The sequence below is a fragment of the Malaclemys terrapin genome, chromosome 13 (genome assembly GCF_027887155.1).
Source record: "Malaclemys terrapin pileata isolate rMalTer1 chromosome 13, rMalTer1.hap1, whole genome shotgun sequence".
In the NCBI taxonomy this organism is placed as follows: Eukaryota; Metazoa; Chordata; order Testudines; family Emydidae; genus Malaclemys; species Malaclemys terrapin.
Window position 1 is genome coordinate 33,229,224 of NC_071517.1, and position 27,668 is coordinate 33,256,891.

The window sequence follows — 27,668 nt, forward strand, 5'->3', positions numbered from 1 at the left end:
TGAATCTCACCACCCTAGCCTGGGTTCTCAACCCAACATTTGGGCTGTGACCTCAAGGAGAGGGAGCATTTGAATATTAATGCGTTTGAATCAATAGATTAAAGTTTAACAAATGTCATTCTCATTGTACTGTAAAGTTTATTGCTCCCCCCAGATGCATCCCATGGCAGACATGGAGCAGGGAAATCAAACGTCCATCACCGAATTCATCCTCCTGGGATTTGGGAATATCCCTAAACTGCGGATTTTTCTCTTCCTGCTGTTTCTAGTGATCTACTTTGTGACCATGGCCGGGAACATCCTCATCGTTGTGCTGGTTGTGGCTGATCAGCACCTTCACACCCTGTAAACGTCCGGTGCGGGGGTCGGGCCCTCTCAGGGGCCGTCGGGGGCCAGGCCGCCTCACTACACGGCCTGGATCGGTCTCAGGGTTCCGCCCCTCTGGCAGGGACTAGGCCAAAGGTACACGGCCTCTGCAATGAGCTCCTGCTCTCCGTCAGGGTCCGGCAGTAACTCAGGCCCGGGCTCCGGTCCTCACTGCCGGAGCTGGGGATTACAAAGTCAGTCAAGCCCCCGCGCTAGCTCAGGGCGGGGCAATAAACAGTAGTTCGGGCGCTCAGCTCCGTGGATCCGGAGCTGCGCCCTGACAAACTCAGGACGTCCCAGGCCCTTATTCAGGGGAGGGCAACCCCCAATAGTCCAGGGCGCTCAGAACCTTCCTTCAGGCTGAGCAGTAAAGTCAGGAGTTCAGGCCCGGCCCTCAATCAGGGCGGGGCAGCACACAATAGTCCAGGGGGCTCAGAACCTTCCTTCAGGCTGAGCAGTAAAGTCAGGGGTTCAGGCCCGGCCCTCAATCAGGGCGGGGCAACAAACAATAGTCCAGGGGGCTCAGGACCTTCCTTCAGGCTGAGCAGTAAAGTCAGGGGTTCAGGCCCGGCCCTCAGTCAGGGCGGGGCAGCACACAATAGTCCAGGGGCTCAGGACCTTCCTTCAGGCTGAGCCCAGGCAGGGTTAGTAGCCCCAGGCCCTCAGTCAGGGCGGGGCAACAAACAATAGTTCAGGGGCTCAGGACCTTCCTTCAGGCTGAGCCCAGACAAAGTTAGTAGGCCCAGGCCCTCAGTCAGGGCGGGGCAACAAACAATAGTTCAGGGGTTCGGGTTCAGGTCTGGGTATCAGGAGCTGAGCACGGACAAACTCGGGACGCCCCAGACCCTCAGTCAGGGTGGGGCAACAAGCACTCGTTCAGGGCAGCAAGCAATAGCTCAGTGGCGGTGCCAGAGCGCTGGCTGGAGGGGGAGACTGCCACCCGTTAAGTGGGGTGGCAGGGGGGACACAGGCCCACCCACTCCACTGTGTCCCAGCCCGGGGCCCTAAGAGCAGCAGTCAGTCTGCCGCTGTGTTGGTGGGGTCCTGACCGCAACACACCAACATGGGTTCGCTCTCTGTTGTAGCTAGACTGGGGTCAGCTACCCCCGGGCTGATTTCCATTTCCTCCTCCATTTGTACCTGCTCCCCGCTGGGCTCGGCAACGGGGTCCCACACCATGGGTTCCTCACTTCGCAGAGGGTCGTCCGGGTCGGGTTGCTCCTCCGGTCTCCGGTCAGGGGGGCGCTCGGGCCCCTCCTCGGGGTACCGTGCTCGGGGCAAGGGTGGCCAGTCTACCTCGGGGTACCTTGCTTGGGGAAGGCTTGGCCAATCCGCGTCGGGGTACCTGGCTCTGGGGAGGTCCGGTCGGTCGGTGTCCGGGTATCTGGCTCTGGGGCAGCTCGGTCCGTCCGTGTCCGGGTACCTGGCTCTGGGAAGCCTTGGTCTCGCCGGAGCTCGCACCGGCACGTCTGGCCTCTCCGGCTGCTGGGCTCTAACTGAGGGCTGGGGCCTGGCTCTTATACTTCCTGTCCCGCCCCTTGACTTCCGGGGGGCGGGAACAGGTGGCGGTGGCTCCGCCCACTTGGGTGCCAATTCAGGCTCCTCTCCCTCAGGGGCCGTCGGGAGCCGGCTGGAGTTTTCTGTGCTCCCTTCTCCCTCCGTCCTCCCTGGCCCCTTCCTGCTGCTGCTGTTGCTGCTTTTGCTGCCGTTGCTGCTGCTGCGTGCGTGAGTGAGGAGTGCGGAGGGGGGGGCCTTGCCGGCCTGCCCCCCCCCTCGCCCTCGCCTCCGGAGGGAGAAGCATCGGCCCCCCAACGCCAACACCGATACCATCTGGGGGCCCACCTGCCTGCTTGCTTGCCTGCCTGGCCGGTTGCCCGGCCGGCTGACTGCCGCTCGCTGCTGCTGCTGTTCCTGTGTGGGAGCCGCTGCCTCCGTCGCGGAGTGCGAAGAGACTGCGTCCCTGGTTCGGGAGATTGTGGAGGGGGTTGTTTGAGGACTGTGTTTTGAGTGACTTTGCCATCTTTGCTCCTGGGGTGGTGGTGCCCCCAGTCGCGTTAGGAGTGTGGACGGTACTGAGCCTCTCGTTTGTAATTCCTCGGACTGGAAGCCGTCGCTTGCCAGGAAGCTCCGAGGTCGACTTGGGATCCTGCTGTCCCGTCCCCCGTAGCGGACTGTTGAAGGGAGTGCGGGGGGGGTGCGGTGCCCCCCCCTTCGTTCATCTACTCCCCCTCTACCACCACCCCCACCGCCGACAGCTGCCGACAACCCCTCCACCGCCCCGCGTGCCACCTGGACCTGCTTTTCGCCCCTCGGCAGGGCTGTTTGCTCCCCCCGCCATTTCCATCGTCTGGGACTGTTTACTTGCAGCAGTGAACGGCGGAGCCTGCGCTTCGCGAACGCTGTGGGTGCACCTTTTCCTTCGCCCTGGACTTCTCCTGCCCCCCAACTACGTTTCGCTGGTGGGGTCCCCTCCCTGTAGCCCCCTTTGTATTAGTTGGCCCTACCCTACCCCACTCCTTTCGAGCCCCTTCGGTTTATTTTGTTTGGTGCCCATTCCCCCCCCCCTCGGTTCCTCGCCTGCTGGCTGTGTTCCCGGCCCTGTCCTTGGGCTGCGGCTGGCTGGAGTTTTTCCTCCTACCCCTCCTTGTCCTTGGGCTGCAGCTGGCTGGACATTCCATTCTGTTTCCGAGCCGCTGCTCTGGTGCACCCCCCCCCCCCTTTGCCCCCCCGCGCGCGCTTGTGCCCCCGTTTTGTTGCCCCCCCCTTTTTGCACTGTTCACCCCCCCTTTTACTGTTGTTGTAGTCCCCCCCCCGCCCTAGTGTAGCCGGGGGAGCCGGCTTTCCTTTTTTGGCACTTGTGCCCCACCCCTCTCTTTTTGCTCCTGTGTGCCCTCTCCATTGGCACCCTCCTCCCCAGCCTGCGGCCTAGCGGGGGGGAGTGGTTGCCTTTCCTTTGTGTTGTCTTTTGCCTAGAGGGGAGGAGCGGCTGCAGGTTGTGATGGCGGGGGACTCTGCCCCTGCCCCTGCCCCTGCCCCGTCGTCCCCGCCCACCCCAGTGGCCGGCCCCTCGGCTGGCCCTGTCCCGGATACCGCCGCTGCCACGGCTGCCCCCTCCACCGGCAGGAAGGGCCAAGGGAGGAAGAAGGGCAAGGGCCCCGCCCGTGGAGCCAGACCTCCTGCGGGCAGGGCTACGGTCCCCGCTGCGGCCCCGACACCGGCCGCGGCCCCTCCCTCTCCTGCTGTCCCTTCCACCAGCTCTGGTGGCGCTCCACCTCCGGCCCCCAGAGCATACGCCCAGGTGGCCGCCGCCTCTTTGCGTGCCGCCCCGTCGTCCGCCCCGACCGCCGCCTTTGGGCCTGTCCCTGGTGACCACGGCCCCTTCCCCTCGCTGACTAGGAGGCATGGCGTCCGTTGCCATTTGGTGCCTGCCTCGCCCCACATTGAGACCTATGTGCGGGCGTTGGCGAGGGTGGTGGGGCCAACGGCCATCGTGGCGGCCTCCAAGATGTACGGGAAGGCCGTGTTCTTCCTGGCGTCGGTGGCCGCTGCGCAGGAGGCGGTGGAACGAGGCCTGGCGGTGGGAGGCGTGTTTGTGCCCTTGGAACCCCTGGAGGACCTGGGCGTACGGGTGCTCTTGACCTCCGTCCCGCCCTACCTCCCCAACGCCGCCCTGTTGCCGGCCCTCTCCACCCTGGGGAAGCCCATTTCCATTCTGAGCTCTCTCTCATTGGGCTGTAAGGACCCTGCCCTCCGGCACATCCTGTCTTTCCGCCGGCAGGTCCAGCTTCAGCTGCCACCGGCGGCGGGTGCCGGAGTGGCGCTCGAGGGGTCCTTCCTGGTGCCCTACCGGGGGGTCCATTATCGGGTCCACTATTCGACGGGGGAGGCCCGGTGCTTCCTCTGCCGGGCGCCGGGGCATGTCCGGAGGGACTGTCCCCTGGCCCGGCCTGGAGGGGCGTCCGAGACCCCCGGGGCCCGGGAGGGTGCCGGCCCTGTCATCGCCGGCAACCCTGGCGGTTCGGACACTGCTGCTGCCACCGCCCCTCCTCCTTCTGCCGCGGTTCCCGCTCTGGCCGCGGAGACGGCCGGGCGGGCGGGCCTTGCCGTCGCCGACCCTGGATCGGCGGGGCATGTGGAGGAGAGGGCGGGGCGGCTTCCGCCGGCCGCGGGGAAGGGCCCGCCCCAGGGGGAGGTTTCCCTCGCCCCTGCTGTCCCTCCGACCCTGCCGCCCCGAGCCCCGGAGCCATCGCCCTTGCCCTCTGGCCCTGCCCCTGCTGACCGGCCCTCCACCTCCTCTTCCACCTCGGGGGGCTGGGTGACCGTCCGGGGGAAGCGCGGTGCCCGCAGGTCGCGGGCTCTCTCCCTCCCCTCTGATGAGGAGGGAGAGCAGGCCCCCCGAAAGATGCCGCGGGGGGCCGACGTTGTTAGTTCTGTTTCCGCGCCCCCGGACGGTGCCCAGCAGGAGGTGCCGGCCATGGAGACCGTGGATGCCGTGGCAGTGGCTGGGGAAACTTCTGTCCCCTTTGTTGAGCCCACACCTGAGGAGGCTTCCGTAGCGGTTCTCCCGGCCCTTGCTCCGTCCGTGCCCCCCGCCGCCGCCGCCGATGCCGGGGCGGCCTTTGTCTCCGTGACTGGCGGGGAGGTCGCCGGGGCCGAGGGGACCGCTTTCGCCTCCATTTTCGATGAGATCGAGGCCCTGGGTCTGACCCCGGTTACCCAAGGGGAGGACGACCCTCTGCCAGCGGGCCCCGATCCGGGTGCTGGCTTAGTCCCGCCCCCTTCTCCTGCTCCCGGTTCCTCGCCCCACTCTGCCGCTCCCGACTTAGTCCTGGGAGAACCCTTAGCCCTACCCGCCAGCCCGGCCGCGACTACCATCTCGTGCACGGCCGCCGAGCCCCTCGGGGCGACGGCCGTTGCTGAGCAGCCGGTTCCTATCCCCGATCCTGCCCCTTCCATCGTTCCTGCCCCTGAGGCTTCCCCTGCCCCTGCTGCCTCCGTCCCCTCGGATGCTGACCTTGGCCGAGGGGAGCCGCAGTCTAGCGGCTTGGCAGCGGGAGATGGGGAGCCCGTTCCCGTTCCCGTCCCTGATCCTGTCCCCTCTCCTGCCCAAGTCCCTGTTCCCGTCTCGAGCCCCGCCCCTACTCCCGCCCTTGCCCCAGATCCTGTCCCCGAGGTGTCTCCTTTTGCCACCTCTGGTGTTACTGCCGCCCCCGGGGTTGTCGCATCTCCGTTGCCTGCAGACAACCCTCAGGGGGCGGTTTTCGTGTCTCCCCTTCCTGCCACTGTTGGGGCTGCGTTGTTCCCTCAGCCGCTCTCTCCTTTGCCGGGGATGGGGACGGGCTGCCCAGCACAGCAGCGCCGGAGCTCGGCCCCTTGTTTGTCCGTCACCGTGGGCCGCGAGGACCCTTCAGGGGCCCCGCCGGAGGATGGCGGCGGCTTGGCCGCTGCCTCCCCCTCCGCGCTGCGGGATGAGCTGCGCCTCTTTCTATCGGATTCCCGTGGTTCCCAGGGTAAGGTGCAGCTCGCCCTTCAGCACTGGGGGGACTTCCATCTCGTCCTCCGGGCCGTGAAGGCGCTTTTGGGGGAGGGGCGGGGGTCCGGTCGGCGGGACATCGCGGCCTATCGGCGGGCCCGCAGATTCCGCGACTCCCTTTTGACCTTCGGAGTCGAAACCGGGATCTTGCGGGGCCCGCTAGGGGCCGATGATCCCTCCGCCCGTGAGGATCTGCCCCAGCCCTCCGTATGACAGCTACCACCTTTGCGTCATTGAACGCCCGGGGCTGTAGGGTGGGTTTCCGCAGGAGCCAGGTGCTCTCCTTCCTTCGGGAGGGGGGGTACTCTGTGATTTTCCTGCAGGAGACCCACACGGCTCCGGCCGTCGAGGCTAGCTGGCGGCTGGAGTGGGGAGACGGGGTTTATTTTAGCCACCTCAGCGCCCATTCGGCTGGAGTGGCCACCCTGTTCTCCCCGGGGCTGCGGCCTGAGGTGCTGGGGGTCGCCGAGGTCGTGCCAGGCCGCCTGCTGCACGTCCGGGCCCGTGTGGAGGGGCTGGTTCTGAACTTGGTCAACGTCTATGCCCCGACCACGGGCTCGGAACGCGTGCCTTTCTATCAGCGGGCGGCGGCCTTCCTCGGCACTCTGGATTCTCGCGAGTGCCTGGTCCTGGGCGGGGACTTTAACACCACCCTCGAGGACCGGGACCGCTCCGGGCCTGAGTCTTCCCAGGCAGCCGCGGGCGTCCTCAGGGAGATCGTAGACCATCACTCCCTGGTGGACGTCTGGCGCGACCACCACCCGGACGACGACACCACCTTCACCTATGTCCGGGTGGAGGACGACCGGTCGCGCCACTCCCGGTTGGACCGCATTTATCTGTCCCGTTTTCATCTGGCGCGGGCCCATGCCTCCAGCGTCCGGCCGGCCCCGTTCTCAGATCACCACCTGGTGACCGTGACGGCCTCTCTCAGTTCCGAGCGGCCGGGGCCGGCCTATTGGCATTTTAATAATAGTTTGCTGGAGGACGTGGGCTTCGTGGCATCCTTCCGGGAGTTCTGGCTGGCCTGGCGGGGGCAGCGACGCGCCTTTCCCTCGGCGCGGCGGTGGTGGGATGTGGGGAAGGTCCGCGCGCGGCTCTTCTGCCGGAACTACACCCGGGGCGCCAGCCGGCGGCGGGATGCGTTGTTAGGGCAGTTGGAGCGGGAGGTTTTGGAGCTGGAGAGGCGTCTGGCCTCCGGCCCCGAGGATCCACCCCTCCGCGCGGCGTACCGGGAGAAGCGGGAGGAGCTCCGGGCCCTGGAAGACCACCGGGCCCGGGGCGCGTTTGTTCGATCCCGCATCCGTCTCCTTCGGGAGATGGATCGCGGCTCCCGCTTCTTCTACGCTCTGGAGAAACGGAGGGGGGCCAAACAGCATGTCACCTGCCTCCTGGCGGAGGACGGCGCCCCCCTCACGGATCCGGAGGAGATGCGTGGCAGGGCCAGGGCCTTCTACGCCGCTCTTTTCTCCCCAGATCCGACCGACGCCGAGGCCTGCAGGGTGCTCTGGACCGAGCTCCCGACGGTCAGCGCGGGCGGCCGAGACCGGCTGGAGCTGCCTCTTTCTCTGGCTGAGTTCTCGGCGGCCCTCCGGCTCATGCCCACTAACAAATCTCCAGGCATGGACGGGCTGACCGTGGAGTTTTACCGCGTGTTCTGGGACGTCCTCGGCCCAGACCTCGTCACCGTCTGGGCCGAGTCCTTGCAGAGCGGGGTCCTCCCTCTCTCGTGCAGGCGAGCAGTGCTTGCCCTCTTGCCGAAGAAGGGGGACCTCCGCGATTTACGAAACTGGCGTCCCATCTCGCTCCTCAGCACGGACTATAAGGTCGTAGCGAAGGCCATCTCGCTGCGGCTGGGGTCCGTGCTGGCGGACGTGGTCCACCCCGACCAGACCTGCGCCGTCCCGGGCCGGAGCATCTTTAACAACCTGTACTTGGTCCGGGACCTATTAGAGCTGGGGCGTAGGGATGGTCTGTCGTTCGCCCTCCTGTCTCTGGACCAGGAGAAGGCGTTCGACAGGATGGACCACGGGTACCTCCTGGGCACTCTGCGGGCATTCGGCTTCGGGCCCCAGTTTGTGGGCTTTCTCCAGGTGCTGTACGCTGAGGCGGAGTGTCTGGTCAGGCTCAACTGGACCCTGACCGAGCCGGTCAGCTTTGGGCGGGGAGTACGGCAGGGGTGCCCCCTCTCGGGCCAGCTGTACGCTCTGGCGATCGAGCCCTTCCTCTGCCTCCTCCGCCGGAGGTTAGCAGGGTTGGTGCTCCGGGAGCCGGAGCTGCGGCTGGTCCTGTCGGCGTACGCCGACGACGTGCTCCTCGTGGTCCAGGACCCTGAGGATCTGGTGCGGGTGGAGGCCTGCCAGGCCGTTTATTCGACCGCCTCCTCCGCCCGGGTCAACTGGGCCAAGAGCTCTGGCCTGGTGGTCGGGGACGGTTGGCAGGCGGGCTCCCTCCCACCCGCGCTTCAAGCCATTCGGTGGAGCGCGGGCCCGCTGCTCTATCTGGGCGTTTATCTTTCCGCCACGCATCCCTCTCCGCCGGAGAACTGGCTAGATTTGGAGGCCAGGGTGCGTGAGCGGTTGCGGAGATGGACGGGACTGCTCCGGTGTCTCTCCCTGCGGGGGAGGGCGCTGGTGCTGAACCAGCTTGTCCTGTCCATGCTCTGGCACCGGCTCAACACCCTGAGCCCGACCCCGGGACTCCTGGCCAGGCTCCAGAGGATAGCCCTGGAGTTCTTCTGGCCTGGACTGCACTGGGTCTCTGCGGGGGTTCTGAGTCTTCCCCTGGAGGAGGGGGGACAGGGCCTGGTCTGCCTTCGTAGCAAGGTCCATGTCTTCCGCCTCCAGGCCCTGCAGAGGCTCCTTTATGGTGAAGGTAGTCCGGCATGGAGCACGTTAGCGCACGCCTTCCTCCGCCGCCTCCGAGGGCTCCGATACGACCGGCAGCTCCTTTTTCTTCATCCGAGAGGTCTTCCGCGAGACCTCTCGGAGCTGCCGGTCTTCTACCAGGACCTTCTCCGGACCTGGAAGCTTTTCTCGGCGACCAGATCCATTGTGGCCACCGAGGGCGCGGATCTCCTCGCGGAGCCCCTGCTGCACAATCCCGATCTTCGTGTGCAGGTGGCGGAGTCGCCCTCGGTGAGCCGGAGGTTGGTCCTGGCGGAAACCACCAGGGTCGGAGACCTCCTGGACTACACCAGAGGGGACTGGGTGGATCCCCGCGCGCTTGGTCGGCGCATGGGGCTCTCCACCCTCGTGACCCCTCTGCGTGTACTCCAGGAGGTGGGCGCTGCATTGTCACCTCCTGCTCTCAGCTTCCTGTGGCGGGCCCTGCGGGAGGGTGTTCCCCGCCCACCCCTCACCCCGGGCCCTCCGGACCTTTTTCTCGGGCCCCTGTTCCATGAGCCCCCCCGGCTCTCCCGCTCCCATAACCCGAGCCGGCTGCGCGCTTTGCAGCCGGTCCAGTTTCGAACCGCGCCTAGGGACTATCTGTACGCGCTCGTGCTTCACACGTTGCATCACCTCACCCTCGTGTCCCGCCCCGACACCAAGTGGAGGGACTATCTGTTACCTGTGGAGGGTGAGGAGCCCCGGTGGGCCAGCCTTTATTCCACCTTAGTTCCAAGGCCCGCCGGGGACATTGGTTGGCGGCTCCTTCATGGGGCCGTGAGCACGGGCGTGTACTTGGCGCGGTTCACCCCTATTCCTGAGGCCTGCCCATTTTGTGGCATTAGGGAGACCCTGGCGCACGCTTACCTTGAGTGCGCCAGGCTGCAGCCCCTTTTCCGGCTTCTCCAGAACCTCTTGTTGAGGTTCTGGCTACATTTTTCCCCGCACTTGTTTATTTATGCACACCCTGTCCGTGGCCCCACTAAGTCGCGAGACCTCCTCGTCAACCTCTTCCTGGCCCTGGCCAAACTTACCATCTATAATACCAGGGAGAAGATGTTGGACGAGGGGGTGCTTTGCGACTGTGGGGCCTACTTTCACACCTCTTTGGTTTCACGTCTCCGTGCGGAGTTTCACTGGGCAGCGTCCGCTGGCTCCCTTGCCACCTTCGAGGAGCAGTGGGCGCTGTCCGGGGTTCTCTGCTCGGTGTCCCCATTTGGTTCCCTGATTTTGAACCTTTGACCGTCACCTTGCTCCCTGTTTTTTTATTGGTTGTCCCACGTAATCATTTGGTACTGGGTTCAGTGGTCCCTCCCGCTAGGTTGGGGGAGGGGCTTTTAGTAGTGGGCGGCTAAGCCCGCCCACTTCCCGGTTTGCCAATACGGCCTCACTACACACCCCCATGTATTTCTTCCTGGGGAACTTGTCCTGCCTGGAGACCTGCTACACCTCCACCATCCTGCCCAGGATGCTGGCCAGTCTCCTGACTGGGGAAAGAACCATTTCTGTCAGTGGCTGCCTCACACAATATTATTTATTTGGTTTCTTTGGAGCAACAGAATGTTATCTCTTAGCTGCAATGTCTTATGATCGGTATTTAGCAATATGCAAACCACTGCATTATGCAGCCCTTATGAATGGCAACTTATGCCTCCAGCTAGCAACTGGTTCTTGGATATGTGGATTTTTGACTATTCCCATAATAGTATTTCTTACGTTACAATTTACTTTCTGTGGTCCCAATGAAATTGATAACTTTTTCTGTGAATCTACGCAAATAATAAATCTCTACTGCAATGACATCTACCAGATGGAACTTGTTGTTACCATCTTGGCAGCTTTATTCACTCTGCCCCCATTTGCATTAGCCCTGGCATCCTACGTTTGTATCATCTCCACCATCCTGAGAATCCCTTCCACCACTGGGAAGCAAAAGGCATTTTCTACCTGCTCCTCTCACCTCATTGTGGTGACAGTTTTCTATGGGACCCTAATCATTGTGTATCTGCTACCAAAAACCAACACACTGAGAGACCTGAATAAAGTGTTCTCTGTCTGCTACACAATTCTGACTCCTATGGCCAATCCCTTCATATACAGCCTGAGAAACCAAGAGGTCAAGGAAGCCCTGAAAAAAATTTTCAGTAAGTGTTTAGATTTTATGAGAATTCAGAAACCTCAATCACTTCAGGCAAAATGGTGTATTACTCAGATGCTGTGTGGCCCTTATTTCTTGCTCCATTGTTGGTGATATGCGCTTATAACATTTTGAGGATGTGCAAAGATTTGAAAGTGTAAGAGGAATCCATACCAGGGCTGTTGGAATAAAACTGAACTGTATTTTACTTGCTGAATGTGGGTAGATGATATCTTGGTGAATTCCATACACTAAAATAACTTAGGGCTTGATCCACAAAGGGACTTCAACATTGCAAAGATTAAGTTTTAGTGCCATGCCAGCCAATGGGAGCCTCAGCAATGATTTCGGCAGCCCGGCTCCCTGTATGGTGCATGGAGAGAATTAGGCGGCTAAGAAAGGGATCCCCAGAGGTCAGCATGCGGAGCAAGGAGCTGCCTCACCCAGCCAAGAGGACAAGCTAGTTAGAAGAGTGTTGCCTAAGCCACATCTCTCCCACGGAGTTAAACACTCTCTCTGCTTGGGATTTTCAGCTGTGAACCCTAAGGAGGGAGGGGGCGCACTCACCAGGCTGTTGGAGACCCATGTTCAGTCTCTTCCCCCGCCCCTCCCCCCCCGGTCTAATATGCAGCAGGGATTTTACTGTGGGTTTCCCCCCTCAGGTGAGTGTTCTAGCAACTGGACTGCAGAGTCATCCTCTCTGGCCCAACACATGTTTAATTCATTTTACACAGTGGAACTATATCCTCAGGAGACTTGGGTGTGGGGCTCCCTCAAATTGCCCTTCATGCCAGGGCTCGGGGAACTCACCCGAGAAGAGGGAAACCCAATTTAAATGCCTGCACCGCGTGGGATGGAGGGGAGGGAATTGGATCTGTCTCCCCCACGTCCTGGCTGAATGCCCTAGCCACTGGGCTCAGGGTTATAATGGAGGCCTCATGCCCTCCAGCCACTTTGCTTGAGGATAGGCGTGCTGTGAGCATGCCTACCGGATCGAGCCCTGTGGGTGAGACAGGCAGGGCTGTGCCTAGTTTGAGGATCCTGTGGGGGTGAGGTGTGAGATGAGTGCCTAGACTGAGGTGGCTGTGCATATGTTCACTGGCAGATACTGGCTCCTACAGTCTTTTAGTGGCCGAGATTTAGCCACCTACGACATTATGTGTCAGCTGAGCAGGGGTTTTGAGGCTCTCAGTGGTGCCTAAATGCTGGCTCTACACACCTGAGTCCCTTTGTCGGACTAGCTCTGAAAACCCAAATTCCGAAGTGACGGATGCTTTTAGGCCCATGGCCTCTCAATGGGATTTATGTTCCTGTGTCACTGAGTTCGCTTGAGGCCAGATGTGTTTAAAGGTATTGAGGTGCCTAGTGGGATTTTCAAAAACATCCAGATGCAGAACATGCCAAAAATGGGTTTAGGCCCCAAGATGCTGCTGAAAGTCCCATTGGTGTCTAAATACATTTTAAAATCTGGCTCTTGGGCATTTCTGAACATTTTACTCCTGGTCTTTAACCTCCCCTGATGAGAGCTGAGGGAATCATTATGTTTTCAGCTTGGTGGCCCGTATGAGACCGGAACCTCTGCCAATAGGCCAAGGGCACAGGGTGGGCATAGTTTCACAGGGAGCCCCTGGGTTGGGTATCTGCACAAGAGCTCACCAGAGGGTGGCATGTGAGGTCTGTACTGATAGCTGCTAGCACACTGGTCGCCATAACTCCTTAAGTATTATCCAGCCACGCATTTCACAAGGATTATGTATCTATACTGAAAATACCTTGGGGTTAAGCCAGGTCACCAGGAGGTGACATACCTTTGGCAATCCTTCCTAACTGTAAGAATGGTAAGACAATGGAACAGATGCCTAGGGAGGTTGTGGAGGCTCCTTTACTGGAGGTTTTCAAAAGGAGGCTGGCTAGCCAACTGTCTTGGATGGTTTAGACAAAACAAATCTTGCATCTTGGCAGGGGGTTAGACTAGATGACCCTTGTGGTCCCTTCTAACCCTACAGTTTTATACCTCTGAGATAACAAGATGCTTTTCTCCCTGTCTGGCCATTTGTGTATTGTGGGCCTCACAATGGAGGCCTATTTACAGAATGAGCCTGGTGCAAGTTAAGAGATTGCAAAATCTGAGAGAAATAAAACAGCAGGGGGTGTTGAGGGTCCTTCACCTAGGTGACAAGCTAACAGTTTGTTTGTCTTCTGAAAGCAGGGTCACCACTAGCCTGTCTATAAAGCGCAGCAAGGATTTTGGTGGAGCAATACTCTACAAGACACGAATATCTTGTTAACTAAGTTTGGGCTCTAGAATTCATGTTATGATTTTATTTTATTATAGGTAAGCATTTGTTTCCAATACTTGCTACTACTGGAATCTCTAAGCTTTGCTAAATAAACTTCTACTTGTTTTCACTATAAACATATGTAAGTGCTGTGTGTTAAGCAGAGCAGAGATCTGAGATGGAATGGGTAAGCTCAGGTGTACTGGTTCTTTGAAAGCAGCAGATCTGTGAATATGGCAAGTGTTCAGTGAACCAGGGGCTGGTCACTCCAGGGGGATGCTCTGAGGCCTTGAGCATTGGTATGTGCCTAACGCTAACTGTTAAGTAATAACGGGGCCTGCATAGGCCTAGAAAGGAGCGCTTGTGTCACCCATGGCTGGTGGAGTTGGGGAGCTGACCCCCGGTAGGTACAAACAAGTCTTCCTCACACTGAGGGCAGGCAGTGGCAAGGTGCTTCAGAACACTGGGTATTACAGGAAGTGTCACAGCAAAACTGATTAAATTAGTACTTTTTTTGTTTCTACCAAAATGAGTCTCTCACTGAAATGAGAGACTGAAAATTTTTTATTCAAGTTGAATGAAATTTTTTCAATGTGGATTTAAAACGTTTCAAGACATCGCCAATTTTTTCCCCCAAAACTCTTCACCAAACTCAACCTGAATTCCTGAATAGTTTCACTGCCCTGAAAAATGCTTTTTTTGTGTGCAAATTTACTATTCACTGAAAAAATGTCTCCATGCTCTACCTGTGGGCCATGAGTGACTCTATCTGGGTAATTGTCTACCTGGACTCTGTGGGAGAAGGGATGCATAGAACATTTGCTCCCCACTCTCGTAGATTGCATTGGATACAGGCTGAGTGTAGGGCTGTGCGGTGGGATATTTGTGGGAACTCTCGGATTGTGAACTTGGGAATCACGTGAGAGATGAGGACCATGGGGTGGAGGAATACTCCGAGGGGTAAGGATGCTGGGTGCTCCTTGTCCCAGGTGCTATATAGCTCAGGCCCCAGGTCTCAATGGCATGACACAGGCTGATGGTGTTGGGAAAGCAATGAAAATGTTGATATGTTGAATAATGACCCCCATGAGAGGGCTCCGGATTTGCATCCCTTCTCTAAGTGGCTGCATTGTGTAACACGCACTAGGTAGCAACATTGCACCTTTTGCACTATTTATACTGCTATAAAGTCTAATGGACCTTAGATGGCAAAGCAGTGTAGCGAAGGAGTAGGGCATGTCTGTGTTACTGGGACAAGGTGAGAGCTGAGAGTCATGTAAGAGAAAAGGTCACCTATCACTAGGCTTGACAGAAGTCCGTTTTTATTTGTTTCAATGGATAATATTGATTTAATCCATAAAAATAAAAAATACTTAAATACATTTTCAGTTGCAGAAAATTATGGGAGATCAGACTATGGGTGGGTCAGTCAATAGTAATTTAATTACAGTAGTTGTTGAGATTCAAAAAGGTAAAGCTTTAAACTGTTAAAACACAAATTTTTAACATCACGTGTCAAAATATACCACGTAAATATCCTTAAATCAAACTCTAAGTTCTCAAGCAGCATTTTTCGTTCTTTGCCGATCTATAAATTTCAATAATCATCAATGGAAATATTTTTTCCCTCAGTTTGCGTTTGGTGAAATCAACATTTACCAATAAAAATGTAATTCTTCCAAGCCGAGGTATAGTTCATCCTTTCCTCTTTTTTATCCTCTACAGAATCCCCCAGCTCTCACTGATGGCTTCTTATGTCTCATTCTATATCTATTTTCCACAATAGACTCCCCATATGTATCCCTTACACTGTGCTGCCATCTAGTACACAATAAATCAGTCTCTTAAGTTTCTCAATCTCTGCGTCGGGACCCAAAATTGGGTCGCCAGAATGTTTCAAAGGGTTGCGTAGCAGCTCCTGTCCCAAAGGGCTGGCTGGGCTCACCTCCCTCCTCCAGGCACTGCAACCTTTGGGACCCTAAGCAGGAATATTTTGGGTGTCCCGCACACACAACACATACTAATAAATAATAGGGGGCTCCTTTGAGCTGCTCAGGGCCCTAAGCAATTGCTTAGCTGGTGCTAGGCATAAGCACACTCTGCTCTGGGGTCCCAGCACCACTCAGGTTTGGCCCAGCCATCATGATGGCGGGAGTCCGGGTAGGCCAAATCTGAGTGAGTGGCACTGCAACCCCATGAGCCAGGTCACACCTCCACTCTCACAAATTTGGTCCAGTCAGGGGGGGCGGGGCCATCCTGAGCAGTGCTGCAACCCCGGGGGTTGCAATGCCCTGAGTGGAGAGCCAAGCCCAGCCAGCCCCACAGCACAGGAGCTGCAGGAGCCACCACTGTGGGTCCTGCCCAGTACTCACCCCAACTCCTCTGGGGTGGCAGGACCCAACCAAAACCACCCCAGCCCCCCGCAGCCTGTTTACTGGGTCGCAACAGGCCATAAATATTCACAAATGGGTCCTGAGTCCAAAAAGGTTGAGAACCACTGATCTAGACACTTACTGACAATTTTTCTCAGGGCTTCCTTCACCTCTTTGTTTCTTGGGCTGTATATGAAGGGATTGGCCATAGGAGTCAGAATTGTGTAGCAGACAGAGAACGCTTTGTTCAGGTCTCTGTGTGTGGGGGGGGGAGGGGGGGCGGGGCGGTTGGTAACAGAAACACAGTGATTATGGTCTCACGATGAGGTGAGAGGAGCAGGTAGAAAATGCCTTTTGCCGCCTGATGGTGGAAGGGATTCTCAGGATGGTGGAGATGATACAAACGCAGGATGCCAGGGTTAATTCAAATGGGGACAGAGTGAATAAAGCAGCTAGGAGGGTGGTTGCAAGCTCTAGAAGGTAGGTGTCACTGCAGCAGAGATTTATTATTTTTGTACATTCACAGAAGAAATGTTGATTTTATTGAGGCCACAGAAAGATAATTGTGACATGAAGGACATTGGTGTGGTACTTGCCAGAAGCCCACTTATCCAAGACCCAGCTGCTAGCAGGAGGCATAAACTGCCATTCATAAGGGCTGCATAATGCAGTGGTTTGCATTTTTGTAAATACCGATCATAAGACACTGCAACAAAGAGAACATTCTGTAAGCCCACAGAAACTAACAAAATTAAATTGTCATACAGCCTCTGACAGAAATGATTCTGTCCTCAGTCAGGAAACTGGCCAGCATCCTGGGCAGGATGGTGGAGATGTAGCAGGTCTCCAAGCAGGACAATTTCCCCAGGAAGGAGTATATGGGTGTGTGTGAAGGTGCTGATCAGCCACAACTAGCGCAACGATTAAGCTGTTCCCAGACATAGTCACTATGCAGATTGCTAGAAATAGCAGGAAGAGAAGGATCTGCACCTCAAGGAGATTCCTGAATCCCAGGAGGATGAATTCTGTGATTGATGTTCTGTGTCTGCCATGGTCTGTATCAGGGGAGATAAAACAAACTCTACAATATAACGAGAATACAGCATTTGTTAAACTGTAACTATCCATTCAAAAGCATTTATATTCAAATGCCCCAATCGCCTTTCAGCTACCAGCCCAGAAACTGGCTTGAGAACACGAACTGGGGCAGTGGTGTTCATACAATGGAGATTGATGCTGAATTACCAGGCTGAGGAATCCTTTTAGGCTATGTCTACACTAGAAATGCTCCACTGTAGCTGCACTGCTGTCGTGTGGACCCTTACTACAGCTATGAAAGGGGTTCTGCTGTCACTTTAGTAAATCCACCTCTCCAAGAGGTGGTAGCCCAGTCAACTGCAGAAGTCTTCTGACCACCTAGCAGTGTCTATGGCGAGGTTTAGGCTGGATTAGGTACATCACACAGGGCACAAAATTTTTCACAGCCCCGAGCAATATAGTTAGGTAAGTTTAACTTTGTAGTATAGGCAAACCTTTAGTCTCCTTTTCTGGCCACATTACTATTCATTGTCATTGTGAAAGACTCTGACAATGGATGGTCATTTGGGCTGGGGACAGCCTGTGAAAGTGACTCTGTAGCCCAGTGGCTAGGGCTGTCACCTAGGGTGTGGGTGAGACAAGGGCATGCTCCAGTGATTACTTAATTATTTAGTGGAACAGCTCCGAGAGGAGAGATTGAGAACACCCCTTGGCTCAGTGTCAAGGGCATTTGCCTGCAACGTTAGAGATCCCTATTCAAATCTCTTCTTATGTGGCCACAGCGGGAGTGGAACCTGTGTCTCCACACCCTTGTTGAGTGCCTTAGCCACTGGACTAAATCTTATAAGCGAGTGACTTCAGCCTTCTCCTCCAGCTAGTTTGTGAATCTTTTGCTTTGCTCTTGTCAAAATTCCTGAAACTCAAAACAAAAAACTTTGGGACAAAATTAAGGGTTTCCTCTTGTTTCAACATCACGGAAATGTTTCCAGTCAAAGTTTTCCATTTCGGCAACATCAGAACGTTTTGACTTTTGTAAGCTTAACATTTCTTTTCTTTGACTTTTCAATTCACCCTGTCATTTTTGGTTTGACCAGAAGCAATACTGATATATATTCTTTTTTGAAATTGCCAGTGAACTGAACCCCCCCCCCCCCCCGATTTGCCCAGCTCTATCAATGACATGGAAAGTGAGTGAGCAAAACTGACAGCAGTGTGCTGCTAAGTCAGACTCCGATTTGTGTATAGATCCTGATGCATCTGATTAAAAACAGATTTAGCCTTGCTCCCCAGAATCTGCTCCAAGAAGCCATTACTAGTGGCTTGTAATGGGTATGCCAGTTCCCCAGGAGGAGTCTGGCAAATGGAGGTGGGAAGACTGGATTCCCTTGAAAAGTTTCCTCTCTTCCCCAGCAGAACCCAATGCTCCATGAATGTGGCTTTGCCAGTCCAAAACCTCACATCTGAAGCCTTTTTATGCAGACATTTGTTTGATTTCATTTGTGCTGTACCATTTGTATCAGTTCTTATGTTGCTATGTGATCATCACTAACTTCTGGATTTCTCTGCTAATGGATATTGATTCAATCTGCTTAGTGACATTCTGAAAACTGAACAATAAAGTCTCCATTAATATCCACAGTAGGGAAGTCATTCATTTAGAAGGGGTATAAACTCACATGATTCTGAAAATGTGCCAACTATCATGTCTAAGGGTTTTGTTTTTCTTTAACATTTCCTTTTTGACCTTTTTCCTTTCCCCACTCTGAACTTCTGGAACTTTGAAGAAGCATCAAGGAGTCCTGTGGCACCTTATAGACTAACAAATGTATTGCAGCATGAGCTTTTGTGGGTGAATACCCACTTCGTCAGATGCATGTAGTGGAAATTTCCAGAGGCAGGTAAAAATATGCAAGCAAGAATCAGGCTAGAGATAACGAGGTTAGCTCAATCAAGGAGGATGAGGCCCTCTTCTAGCAGTTGAGGTGTGAACACCAAGGGAGGAGTTGGCTAGCCATTCACAGTCTTGGTTTAATCCTGAGCTGCTGATGTCAAATTTGCAGATGAACTGAAGCTCACCAGTTTCTCTTTGAAGTCTGGTCCTGAAGTTTTTTTGCTGCAGGATGGCTATCTTTAAATCTGCTATTGTGTGTCCAGGGAGATTGAAGTGTTCTCCTACAGGTTTTTGTATATTGCCATTCCTAATATCTGATTTGTGTCCATTTATCCTTTTACGTAGGGACTGTCCAGTTTTGCTGATGTACATAGCAGAGGGGCATGGCTGGCATATGATGGCGTATATTACATTGGTGGACGAGCAAGTGAATGAACCGGTGATGGTGTGACTGATCTGGTTAGGTCCTGTGATGGTGTCACTGGTGTAGATACGTGGGCAGAGTTGGCATCGAGGTTTGCATGGATTGGTTCCTGAGTTAGAGTTACTATGGTGCAGTGTGTAGTTACTGGTGAGAATATGCTTCAGGTTGGCGGGTTGTCTGTGGGTGAGGACTGGCCTGCCACCCAAGGTCTGTGAAAGCGAGGAGTCGTTGTCCAGGATGGGTTGTAGATCCCTGATGATGTGTTGTAGCAGTTTTAGCTGGGGACTGTATGTGATGGCCAGTGGAGTTCTGTTGGTTTCTTTCTTGGGCTTGTCTTGCAGTAGGAGGCTTCTGGGTACATGTCTGGCTCTGATCTGTTTCCTTATTTCCTCGTGCAGGTATCGTAGTTTTGAGAATGCTTGGTGAAGATTTTGTAGGTGTTGGTCTCTGTCTGAGGGGTTGGAGCAGATGCAGTTGTACCTCAGTGCTTGGCTGTAGACAATGGATCGTGTGTGCTGTGTCCGGGATGGAAGCTGGAGCATGAAGGTAGGCATAGCTGTCGGTGGGTTTTCGGTATAGGGTGGTGTTAACGTGACCATCACTTATTTGTACTGTGGTGTCTAGGAAGTGGACCTCCCGTCTAGTTTGGTCCAGGCTGAGGTTGATGGTGGGGTGGAAGCTGTTGAAATTGTGGTGGAATTTTTCAGAGTCTCCTTCCCATGGGTCCAGATGATGAAGATGTCATCGATGTAACGTAGGTAGAGAAGGGGGGTGAGTGAACGAGAGCTGAGGAAGCGTTGTTCCAGGTCAGATAAAAATGTTGGCATATTGTGGGGCCATGCGGGTGCCCATAGCAGTGTCACTGATCTGGAGGTATATATTGTCATCAAATTTGAAATAGTTGTGTATCTCTAGTTTGATTCTTGCTTGCATATTTATACCTGCCTCTGGAAATTTCCACTACATGCATCCGACGAAGTGGGTATTCACCCACGAAAGCTCATGCTCCAATACATCTGTTAGTCTATAAGGTGCCACAGGATTCTTCGCTGCTTTTACAGATCCAGACTAACACGGGTACCCCTCTGATACTTAACTTTGAAGAAGTTAGAGAGGGAGAAGGAAAAAAATCAAGTCTGTCACTTTGCCACTTTTGCAATTTTTCAAACTTTGAGGAAGTTTTAGAAAGTCACTGAGTGGCAAAATGGACAAGGAATTTGTGTGTGTGTATGGGGTGCGGGGGGAAATGACACTATTTAGTTTATTGTTTTTAAACCACTGGCTGCAATCACCAAAAGTTTAAAAAAATGCAAAGTTCTTTATGATTGATGGAAACCGCTTTCAAATGCCAACATTTTTCACATATGCCGTGTTTGTAGCCATGTGGGTCCCAGGATATAGAGCAGCAAGGTGGGTGAGGTGATATGTTTAATTGGATAACTTCTGTTGGTGAGAGAGATGAAGCTTTCAAGCTTACCCAGAGCTCTTCTTTCAGTCTGGGAAATGTGCTCAGAGGGTATGTCTACACTGCAATTAAACCCCATGAGGGGAGAGTGGCCTAGAGCTCAGGCTCCAATCTGAGCACAAATGTCTACATTGCAATTTTACTGACAGTCAGCAGACACAAGCCAGCTGCAGGTGTTTAATTGCAGTGTGACATAACCAAAGTGTAACAGCTATATACAAGGTGGAACAGATTGTTCAGCATAAGTAGTGAACAACTTTCAAGGGACCAGGCAAGTTGAAGTGGCCCATTAATACCTCTCCAGTAATAAAGGGGGGAGGAGAAAAGCTGAGGTTGGGGAGGGAGTTAAGTGGCTTACAGATTGTTGTAATAGACCACAAATCCAATGTCTCTGTTCAGTCCATGATTTTTAGTGTATAGTAAAGTAATGAATTTAACCCCCCAGACTCATCTTTTGAGGTTTATGAAGGTTGCCATTGAGGACAAGACCTGATAGGTCAGATATGGAGTGACTGCTTTGTGAAAAGAGTTCACCCACGGGGGATATGGTGTTTTATCACTTTTTTTTCCTGAGAGTTCATTTGATAGTGTAGTGATTGACTGACTGTCTGGCTTCACCCACAGAGTTATTTGGGGGGGGGGGCATTTAGTCCACTGGATGAGGTACGCCATATGTGATAGGCATTTGTAGGACCCATGGATCTTGAAAGGTGTGTGGTGGCGGTGGGGTATTCTCATCAGAGAAGTGGAGATATGACTACAGATGTTGCATCTGTTCTGGCAGGGTCTGGTGTTGCTTTGAGTTAGTGTGTCCTGGTCTGTGGGGAGTTTGCGTCTCATGATGAGGTTGTGGGGGGGGGGTTGTTTGAAGACCTGAAGAGGGGGTTCAGGAATGATTTCTTACAGGATGGGGTATGTAGATGAGTGGATTCATCCCTGCGGCGCCTCCTGCTGGTGACTTCTGGGAATTAGCTCATTCCAGCTCCGGAACACCCTCTGCAGGCCTCTCTGTGATCCGTCTGCCCTCTGGCCCCATGTTCCTCCCAGGACCCCGGTGCCCTGTTAGCTGGGGTGCTGCCTCCTGGCAGGAACCCCTTTCTCTCAGGGTCTCCCCTCCCTGGGGAACCCCCACCCCCTACCCCCACCTCACCTCAGTATATGGCTACTGCCAGTCATTGTCTAGCCCCCACGCCCTGGGGCAGACTGCAGTATCAGCCACTCATCACTGACAAGGTTGGGTTTGGACCTGCTGCCTTGGCCTACCCCTGAGGTGCCCTCTGCAACCCCCAGTACCTATTAGCCCAATGCTAGGCCGCAGCTTGGGGCTTTGCAGGCTGGAGCTCCCCAGTGCCTCTGCCTTTCCCCAGCCCTGCTCCACTCAGGTACCCTGTCTCTAGCTCCCTACAGCCAGGCCCTTCTCCCTCTACAGACAGAGGGAGACTCTCTGTCTGTCTCTGGCTTCTCTGCCTTTATAAGGCCAGCTGAGTCTGTTTGGGGAGTGGCCCCAGCTGTAGCCACTTCCCCCAATCGGCCCAGCCTAAAAGCTGCTTTCTCCAGCCACGGCCCCCTCCTAGGGCTGTTTTTAAGCCCTTCAGGGCAGGAGCGGGGTAACCATCCTGCTACAGGGTACCAGTTGAGTATGGGTTATAATTGTTTAATGATACCCTGGTTGTCACCTACCACATCACACTGGAACCCATACAGGGTATGTGGCAGGAGGGGTCCCCTCCCCTTTCTCGTCCCCCCCACACCCATGTTAAAGCCAGTTCTCTCAGGGTATTTGGATGGCCTGTTCCATGATGTGATCTACTTCTTTGGAGTGTCCTTGTTTGGTGAAGGCACTCTGAAGCGTGTTACGGTGTATATACCAGACTGTCTCCTTGGTGCATATTCTATGGTATCTAAGTGCCTGGCTGTAGATAGCAGACTTTTTGTTGTATCTGAGATGATTGTTGGATCTGACAGTAGGTGTGGTGATCCATTGGTTTCTTTTATATGGTTGTCTGTAGGGTTCCATTGTTGATGCTGATTGTGCTGTCCAGGAAGATGATGCTGGTGTGGGAGTATTCTAGAGAGTTTCATGGATGGGTGGTGGTGGTTGAAGTTGTCATGAAAATCTATGGAGGAGTTTAGATTGGCTGGTCATAGGATGAAAGTATCAAAGTATCTCAGGTACATGCACCATGAAACCAGTGATATACCTGAGATATGTAGACAATGCACAGTGGTGCACCAGGGTGATAAGTGGCTCCCACCTAATGTCTGGAGAAGTTTGTATCAAGGCGTGCTACCTGTGAGTGAAACTACAAGGCCTAGAGATCATAATTTCCAGCATATATACATAATTCCTCACATTTTCTGTGCATACATCTCACAATGATTCTGATGAGCAGTGTGACACTAGACAGTGCATGATCCCTTTTGGTGAACACATGGGATCTCTGTGTCCTCTGCCAGTTGTCATCAAGATGTCCTAGGGTCACACTAAACACTTCTAAAAATCTGCCCCTCGATCCACAAAGGGACTTAAGCACGGCAATACCCAGCCTCTAGGCACCTTGCCATGCAGTGATCCCACAGCTCAAGTTAGGTGCTTAGGCTGCATGGGGAGAATTGGGGTTCCTAACTCCCATTGATTTCAGTGGAAGGTAGGACCAAAGTCCCTTTGAGAATCTGGACCTAAGAAAGGGATCCACAAAAGCCAACTTGCTGAGCAGGGAGCCCACAGGGAATGCTGAGGAGCGGGACATGACCTAAGCCCTGCTCCTATGAGGTAACAAAGTGCCTAAATCTCAGCCTGAGGGAGGAGATCATCGGTGTATGGGGTTCTCAGCTGTGACACCCCCCCCCCCCAGCAGGGGAAATCACCTTGGCCGTGGGAAAGCAGGGTTCTTTTTCCCCTATGCCTGTTGTGGAGCAGGGTTTGAACAGAGGTCTGACCACTGGGCTGTAGAGTCATTCCCCTTCTCCCTTTGGCCCAATGAATGTGGAGTTATTTATACACAGTGGAACAGCTTCAGCAGGCGAGACTGTGAGCACCCCCTACCCCATTATCTGAACATCCCATAGCCCAGTGGCTAGGGCACCCACCTCCAAAGCATGAAACCCAGGTTCTAATACTTTCTCTTCAGCAGGCAGAAGGGAGAGTTCAACCTGCATCTCCCACACCCTGGCTGAGAGCCCTAGCCATGGGGCTAAAGGCTGAAAGGGAGGCTGCCATTTCCCCCTCGCCATGTTGTGCAGGGTTAGGTGTGCTCCAAGCATGTCTATTGCATCAGGCCCACAGATGGAAAAGGGTGGGGATCCCCCTGAAACTTACGTATGAGAGAGGAGCCTCTGCACCTAGACAGAGGTGTCAGGGCACTTGCTAACTGCCACAGACTTAGGCAGGTAGGGAACCTTAATGGTGGAAATTCAGATGCCGAGGAGATTTCCGTGCCGGCCATTGAGGCTCAGTGGGAGGTTAGGTGGCAGCTGAGCAGGGCTTTGGAGGTCCTCAGTGCCATTGTAATGTTGGACTTTGGTGTTTGTCACTTGAAATGCTTAAGCCCTCTGGTGGATCTAGCCCCTAAATCTCATAGTCAAAAGGAACTGATGCACTTAGAAACAAATCTCATAAACCGTCAGTAAGACGTAGGCTCCTATGTCACTTAAGAAAAAGGCTTTTAGGCTCCTTAGACACTTCTGCTATACTGTATAATGGCCACAAGGGGCAGCAGAGGGTGAGGGGCAGGGATGGGGCAGCTATACTGTATGATGGGCACTAGGGGACAACTAAAATTTTCTCACCAATGTTTTGTGTGTCCATTGTTATGATCTCTAGATGGCAGCTGATTCTGGGGAATGACAAATGGACAGTACTAAATACTAAAACCATGATTTTAGTTAAACAATATTTTTAAGTGATTAAGAATTGATAAACTTGGAATTAAAACTTGAATTAAAAATGTAAGCCAAGCTTTGTGAAGCTTCAGGTCTATCCCTATATTATATATTCTAGTCCTGTATTCAGCCAATATCCTTCAAAGAGTTAAGCAATAAGATTTTATGCATATCTGCTATATTTTTGTCAGATTAATTAAAAAAGAAAAGAAAAAAGAAATAATGTGAGTCACAAATATTCAGCACCGGGAATTATGAAGAACAAAGCTTGGGAGACAATTATTCATACTAGTGATAAATTCGACAGAGCCCTTATTAAGGGATCAGGGAGCAAATTATTGTGCTCTTCCATAAAGGCTACAAGAAGCATTTCCTCCAGGGCAAGAAGTGACAGTATATCAAACTTCATGCTGAAAAACTTTTTAGACTCAAGTTGTAGAATATATTGTAATACACACAAATGAAATGATGATAGTCACTGTACCCATTGAGGACCATGAATTGGCTGGTATGAATGTATAACACGGTCCTCTACAGGATGCAGTCAGTACTGTTCTCTTGGTTTTCAAACACTCCAACAGTCCAACTAGAGATTTATATTTCTTGTACAAGATTATCTAATTTGTGTAATTGCTGTGGCACTGAAGATCCATGTGACTCAAACTTTTCAGGGTTTTGGGGAAAAATTAGGTGTCTGACCTTCATGTTTTCATGGTCTGGGCTTTTCCAAGAAGCCTAAGGAAGTTAAGTGCCAAACTCTCATAGCAATTCAGTGGCAGTTGTGTACATTTTACGCCCCCCCTTTGAAAATCCCAACCTAAATATGTAAAGCACCTTGTTGTACCTGCATTTTATCTGAGCAAAAATTGGGTAACGTTTTCCAAAACACGTAGGCTTCTATGTCACTGCTTAAGTTTGCTAAAGTCTTGTTGACTTTCAGTGACTCTTAGGCCTGGTCTACACTGCGGGGGGAGATCGATCTAAGATATGCAACTTCAGCTATGAGAATAGCATAGCTGAAGTCGACATATCTTAGATCGACTTAGATTGACTTACTTCGCATCCTCGCGGCACAGGATCAATGGCCGCCACTCCCCCGTTGACTCCACTTCCACCTCTCGCAGCAGTGGAGTTCCGGAGTTGACAGGGAGTGTGTTCGGGGATCGATCACTACCCACCAATCCGGCCGGTAGTGTAGATGTACCCTTAGAGTGCTAAGCCTTAGTAACTAAGACACTTTTGAAAATGGGATTTAGGCTCCTAAATCACATAGATATGTTTTAAAATGTTCCCTGAACTAATTATCTGATATTGGATGGGGTCTGGGTACTTCTGTGTTTTGCTATTGAGGGCAACATAGGGTTTGTTTAGAGAAAGTGCAAGATCAGCTAACTATGCTGAGATTTTTCAAATCTGCCTAAGGGAACTGGATGGGAATTCAGTGTCTAAATCATTTAGGCAGCTCTGAAAATCTCAGCTGTAAACCTTATTTCTAGAATTGGTGTTATTGCTTGACTGTCAACATAACATTCACCCACTGAAGAGAGAGATTGATTTTAGGATTAGAAGTTTCTTCTCTCTCCAGGATTTTCTGTTTGAGATTAGAAGTTTGACTCTACCAACGTTGTCTGCAAATAAACCTAATACTAACTTTCCCTTGCCTGTTACGTTCCCCACAGCAGACGTGCCTCAGGAGACTGCACCTTCCCACAGAAGAATAGATAATGAATCAGAAAAGATGTTCCCCATTTGGTGGAGGGTATGAGGCACAGGGCACATTACCAGATATAACAGAGCCACGGTAGCCCATCTCGGCTATGATGTTCTATTTACTGAGAACGTGGAAGTACATGAATGCAGTGGGGAGAGAAGATAGACTGAATAACCTGGATCACAGTGTCTGAAATCCTGAGTGAGAAGGTGACAGACTCCAGCTGCTGTTAGAGGTAAATCAATCTTTTCCTCCCTGCTTCTTAAAGCTCAAGGTTTACAAAGCCATGTAAGTTTGCTAGGTAACTAATTCCATTGGAACCGAAGGGGAATTTGGCAATGATCTCTCTTAAACTCCCAACCCAACAGAATTTGGAAGAAGGAAAGGCCACTCAGGTCACTGCTATCCTAGCTCCTTTTATGGCCCCCATCATTATGGTATGTGGACACCCCACTGCCCCATGAGTTGCTATTGCCCCTGCTTTACAGACAGGGACCTAACACTCAGAGGGACAGATTTATAGAGGTATTTCGGCACCTAAAGACAGCAGACACCCCTAGTGGGATTTATAATCGATGGGTGTTACATACTGCATCTACTCAGGCCCCAGTGTGCATGTTTAGTTACCTACCGGCCTTTGGAATTCTGGCCTGAAAGTCACACAAGGATTTTTGTGACAAAGGAGGGAATTGAACCAACGTCTCCAAAATCCAAGGCGAGATCATGAAACACTGGAACATCCTTCACTCTGCTTCCCTCTGCTACACACAAGATTTTACTTTTCTTTCTGGCACAGACCTCGCTGGAGCATGGAGAGGGTTAGCGAGATGATGTGGGTAGAGCAGAGCTGATATTTGCTGCTGAGTTCAGTGCTCCGGGTGTAGACATTGTCTATGAGTAGGCTTGGCAGAATTCAATTTTTTTGCCATTTTGACTACTAATATTATTTTAATTTTTTTCTTCATTTTTTAACTATTTTAATTTTTACAGCTGCAGGAAATTCAGCGGGGGGCAGGGTTGGGATCAGGGTTAGGGTAGTGCTGATGGCAGCCATGCGGGGGTCTCCCAGCAGTGACAGCGGAGAAACTGGTGGCTCCCTGCACTGCCGAGGTGTTCCAGACACCAGGATGAAAGGGGCAGGGAAGGCGGCTGCTCTGGCCCAGTGGAGCAGAGTTCCATGGCCAAGGCCACGAGGAGGTGGAGAACCATGAGCCCTGGGCAGTGGCAGAGGCCACCCTGTTGTTGAATGGCTCCATCCATGGGCAGAAGCCATCCAGCAGCGGGGTGCTCTCCCCCATAGCCAGGGACTAATCCTCCACCTCACAGCCCAGGCTGGGGGTCTCAGCTCTGGCCCGCCAAGACCGCAGCCTGCCCTGCACCTTGTGCCTTCAGGGATGGGTGTCACAAGCCCCATGGCTGTGCAGGGAGCCCTGTGCAGCTCTGCTCACTCCCAAGACAGCTGGGTGCAGAGAGCTCCCTGCCTGGCTGCGGGACCAGTGACTCCCATCCCCGCGGGCACACAGCGCAGGGGAAGGCTGCGCTAACGCCGACTGTGACCGATTTTTTTTTTCTGTTGGTTTCAGTGTCTCAGCTGATAGCAACGTTTACCGACATCTAGTGATTGAAACCGAATCCTTCAGGAACCAAAACCTGGGGGAGTGATGAAGGTGAGTCGCTGAGAT

The 27,668-nt window shown here is 53.5% G+C and overlaps 1 protein-coding gene across 1 annotated transcript; it reads left to right on the plus strand.

Moving 5' to 3' along the window:
* The first annotated feature begins 163 nt into the window (after positions 1-163).
* LOC128847940 (olfactory receptor 10A7-like) lies at positions 164-27,604 on the plus strand. Its single transcript, XM_054047666.1, has 3 exons — positions 164-333; positions 10,177-10,931; positions 27,570-27,604. Exons 1-3 carry the CDS (start codon positions 164-166, stop codon positions 27,602-27,604), a joined length of 960 nt encoding a protein of 319 aa, XP_053903641.1.
* Positions 27,605-27,668: the final 64 nt, after the last annotated feature.